Source organism: Clupea harengus, chromosome 14 (assembly GCF_900700415.2).
Source record: "Clupea harengus chromosome 14, Ch_v2.0.2, whole genome shotgun sequence".
NCBI classification, from domain to species: Eukaryota; Metazoa; Chordata; class Actinopteri; order Clupeiformes; family Clupeidae; genus Clupea; species Clupea harengus.
In genome coordinates this window covers 4,555,999-4,561,085 of record NC_045165.1, presented here as the reverse complement: position 1 = coordinate 4,561,085, position 5,087 = coordinate 4,555,999, and the positions used below count along the sequence as shown (strand labels likewise).

At 43.2% G+C, this 5,087-nt stretch overlaps 1 protein-coding gene across 1 annotated transcript in view; it reads left to right on the top strand.

The window, feature by feature from the left end:
* crim1 (cysteine rich transmembrane BMP regulator 1 (chordin-like)) overlaps nt 1-4,754 on the top strand; it is a 116,881-nt gene extending 112,127 nt beyond the window's left edge. Inside the window, 1 exon segment of the mRNA XM_031580842.2 lies at nt 237-4,754. Coding sequence (XP_031436702.1) covers nt 237-413 — 177 coding nt within the window. The 3' untranslated portion in view covers nt 414-4,754.
* Nucleotides 4,755-5,087: the final 333 nt, after the last annotated feature.

Here is a 5,087-nt window from a genome sequence, read left to right as displayed (position 1 = left end):
CTCTCTCTCTCTCTCTGTTTGTGTGTTTGTGTGTGTGTGCGTGTGTGGTTTTGTGTCTGTGTCTGTGTTTGTGTGTGTGTGTGTGTGTGTGTGTGTGTGTGTGTGTGCTTGTGTTTGTGTGTGTGTGTGTGTGTGTGTGTGTGTGCGTGCGTGCGTGTGTGCGTGTGCGTGTGTGCGCGCGTCGGTGCGTGTGTGTGCGTGCGTGCATGCGTGTGTGTGTGTGCGTGTGTGTGTAGCCCACCTGTCTAAATAACCAGCTGGTGTACGTGGACTGCCAGAAGGGCACCAAGGTGCAGGTGGACCAGGCCCAGCGGATGCTGCGGATGGCCGACCCAGACTCCAGATACAGCGGCTACTACAGCATGCAGAAGCACAACAACCTGCAGGCAGACAACTTCTACCAGACTGCCTGAGCCAGAGATGGATGGATGGATGGAGAGAGAGAGAGAGAGAGAGAGACTGAGAGAGAGAGAAATGGAAAGACACAGAGAGAGAGAGGAGAAAAGGAAGAGACATTGAGTGAGTGACCTGCAGCAGCCCAAACACAGAGAACATGTGACCATCCGACTTGAGAGTGCTGGGAAGAACGAGAGAAAGACCGGAGAGAAAGAGAGAAAGAGCGGAGAGAAAGAGGGATGAAACGAAAGACTTTGGCCCAAACAATCCACACACCAAAACCAACAGAGAGAACAGAGACCAGTAAAAGCAACAAAACTCCAGACATTTACAAGACAAACAAACAAACATTTATAAAACAAACAAAAACAAACAAACAAACAAAATACAAGACAGCTGACAATCTTATCCAGACATGAAAATCCACAAACCAAATCCAGGAATGATGATAATTATTTGAATGGGAGATGAGAACTGTTCCTAAGTATATGTGTGACGGAGATAGGTGCATGTGTGTTTGTGTGCGTGTGTGCTTGTGTGAATGCTTATTTGTGTGTGTGTGTGTGTGTGTGTGTGTGTGTGTGTGTGCAGGTGCAGGCGTGTTCATTTGAAATCAAATATATGTGGGATTAGGCCGATTTTTGTTTGTTTTAACAGTAATCTTTTCCTGCATTCCTGTTAAGCTGTGTTTCTTTTGGGAAGATGAGAGGTGTTTTTCGAGGACACGACGACGACGACGACACTCCCTCCTGTGTACGTGCCAGTGAGACTGTGGACGCTAGCTTGACCCGCTGTACCAAAGCTCTTTTTCTATCCCACAATAGCCACCCATCCCCCACGAGGGCTCTAGTCGCGGGAACCTTGTGGTCTTCCTGGAGCACAGTGAAAGAAAAGGGAGAGGAGAGGAAAGAAGAGACAGAGAAAACACTATAAAGAGCGAGACAGGGAAAGAGAGAGAGGGGGGGGGGGGGGGGTCTAGATAGTGAGATAGACCCAGTACAGAAACCCACCTCTCTGTGGCTTCTGCCCCGCGCGCGCGTCATGAACTGATCCCATAGTTTGGTTTGCCGTCACAAGGCACGGAGGAGGAAACGAAAGACAAGATGAGGAGGAGGAGGAGGAGGAGGCACCACCACGTCAGCACTCTTCATCGTCATCATTTGGACTTGGCGCCAGAGTCTTTAGGCTTCTCGTATTTTTACTTCTTTATTATTTGTGGGCTTTTTGTGTAGAGCCATTGATTTTTGAACGCGCCCCTCCGCCGAGAGTGAAACCAGAGACGGGGGGGAGGCTTACTCTGCAGGGGATCAGCTCCGTGCTCCACTCCTTAATCTTCAGCGTCCTGTTCGATCCGAGTCATTCTCACACTCCACACCATGGTGTATTTGTGTTTTGATAACCAGTATGAAGTGAGATTAGGACAGAGCATTGCGCGCAGGTGACTGGTTTGGATTTGAGCATAATGCTTTTACAAGTGCTGCTTTTGTTTTTAATCTTTGCCGTTGTTTCTATTCGAGTCCACTAGGGGGGGCTCTACGCCTGCGTATAGATCATGATTCAGCCTCTCCACTAGAGAAGAAGACACAGCTGTCACGAAACATGATAGAATCAAAGAGAAGCGTTCAAATGTTATTTTTTCTCTTTCTTTCAAGACAAATGCAATTATTCTTTGATTCTTTTGTCCTTTGTGTTTTTAACATATGTCCCTGTTTGAAGACGTTTCACAATGATGGCGTTACCGAAGCACCTTCTGTGGTGATCGTATTTGTTTGATACGTAATTGGCTTTGAACAGATCTTTTGAAATGCATTATAGGAACATTTGCAGTGTGTACATAGCAATCCTACAACGGAAGACCGGGGATAAATGTGTGAATATACATGTATGTATGTAATGTATGTAATGTGTGTATGTGTGTGTGTGTGTGTGTGTGTGTGTGTTTGTGTGTGTGTGTGTGTGTGTGTGGGGGTGGGTGTGAATATTTGACAGCATGTGTGTTCAATTTATGTGCACAGCAACCCACACGCATGTACATTCTGATTTTCATTTTATTATTTTGCTCCTTCACTCTTAATATTTCATTTTCCTGTTGAATGTATTTATAATGCAGAAAAAAAAAATCGTGTTTTTTTTTTGTTGATTATCTTAAGCAACAGCTGAGGTAACTAGTGGTAACGGGCGTTCCTCTGCCTTGTCTGTTTGCTCGGGAGAGCTGAGTAAAAGAAAAGAAAGAAAGAAAGAAAGGAAGGAAGGAAGGAAGAAAAGACAAACATCTCAGTATATTTTTTTAAATTGTGTCTTGTCCACAAGTGCTCTGCTCATGTCCCCCGTAGCGTGTGTCCAGTACGTCATCTGAACATGGTGGAGCTCTGAATCGGAACAGTGTCCCTCGTCTCTCTGTTCTTCTCCAGCATTGTTTTTGCTTCTGATGTCCAAACCACTGGAAAGTCGATCGGCATAAGCTGTAAAAGAGAGAGAGAGAGAGAGAGAGAGAGAGAGAGAGAGAGAGAGAGAGAAAAGGGAGGGGTGGGAGGGGAGGGCAGGGAAAAGGGGAGGAGAGAGGGATGGTTGTAGACTTGTGATAGGTCGTCTTTTGGGTGTATTTAAATCTGTCTGGCGATGTTGTTAGTAGAATTCTTGGCACTTTTATATAGAGAGAAATGAACCTTTTGTGTGGGTGTGTGTGTGTGTGTGTGTGTGTGTGAGTGTGTGTGAGAGAGTGAGCGTGTGTGTGCCTTTTTTATTGTTAGTCTTTTTTTAAAACAACTGCTTGTCTTTGAAAGTCTTGCCCTTTGAAACCCTGTGAGACCCAGTGCTGTGGTGTGTTTAGGACTCGTTAGTTTTACAAACAACACACACACTCACACACACACACACGCACACACGCACGCACGTGCACACAAACACACACTTCTACCAATGAGCATGCAAGCACTCCAACACATACACTGACACACACCTGGAGCACAGATCAGTAAACGGCCATATGCACAATAGTCAACAGGATGCCAGGAACGCTTGTCTAAGGGAGAGATGTTGCCTTTCATATGTATATGCAGACATTAGTAGGTCACCAGTGTGTTCACACACACACACACACACACACACACACACACACACACACACACATAAACACACTCCACTCTTTTTTCAGACATTGTAGAGCACTGGGAAGCACTTCTCCAGTAATGCATTGCCTCATGCCACCTTAGAGCGTCATTATTATTACATTATCCCCTGTAACACTTCGTAGGGTGTGTGTGAGAGAGAGAGAGTGAGTGTGTGTCCATGTTCATGCGTGGGTTCATGCGTCCTGTGTGGTTGTGTATGGTGAGAGCTGTGTCTTTGAGTGTGTGTGTGTGTGTGTGTGTGTGTGTGTGTGAGGTTGATGTTGACGGTTACCGAAGTTTCTGTTTTGCAGACGACTGGTGTTTTTTTTTCACACTGATGATGGTGGTGTACTGTGCGGTTAAGTGTGAGCTCATCACATGTACGTGTGTGTTAGCCATGGGTCTTGTGGGGACGAAACGTGTAATTTTTTTTTTCCTTTTTTTTCAGTGCATCTTCCAAGTATTGTTGTAAATACTTGGGTGTCACTTGCCAAAACAAAATAAAACAAAAACACAAAAAAAGGTTGTAAAGAGAGGAAAAAAAGATTTAGATTTAATTTATTATTTTAATGACCTTTTAATAATTTATTAACAAGCAAAACAAGTCAAAAGAAATCAAACCTGAACGTTCGACAGGAGCATGTAAAGTAACATCGATGCAGCTGAAATTGTGAAACTTTTTTTTTTTTTTTTGGTGGTGTTATGTCTCTGGAAAAAGAGAGTGTGGAAGAAAAACACAAATGAGGGCGTGTACTGTATACAAAAAAAAGACGAGTGCAAGAATACATGTTTCTCATTTCTGTCAGGTTCCTTCTTCATTTTGTCTGCCTAAATCCCACCCTCCCCAGGCCACTATTGATTTGCATTGTCTGAGCACAAGAAGCTGGAAAAAAGACAAGCCTGCACTTCAGGACCCTTTTAGAGAACAATCCCACACGAGCTTGGATAGGAATCCTTGTGTTTTCTTTTTCTTTTTATCTTCATTTCTTATCCCCGTTTCTTTTTCTGTTCCTCTTGTATTTTGCAGAGAAGTCCCTATAGAGTCTGTATACTACTGGTGTTCTATGCTTATGTATAAAGAGAGACAGAGAGAACAAATATGTTGATATTGATAATATTGCAAAAACAATATTTTTAAAAAGGATAGATGAAGATTCGACTCGGAATTCCTGTAGCACAGCAGATTTTTTTAATTCTCTTGTATTATTTTGTTTGTTTCTTTGCAGCACAATAAATAATTTGAAAATATCTTGTGAACTGTGGTTGTATTTTTCTGGTAGTTATAACTGTAGGTGACATTAACACTTGGTAAGCTTAAGAGCGTATTCAGGGCAGCACATCCACACAGAAGTCTTGGAAATAGTTGAAATAGTAGTAGTAGTAGTAGTAGTAATAACCGTGGATATACAGTGAAATAAAAGTCTCGATGCACTTATTACAGTGTAGTAATAGATAGTATAGAATACAACACAGCATGGAACACAACCCCAGAATCAGGTATGTACTAGGTTAGGTGATAGGTGAAAATTCACTCTAGTTACCTCAGGACTCCGGAGCTGCATATAAGTATATTTATTAGAC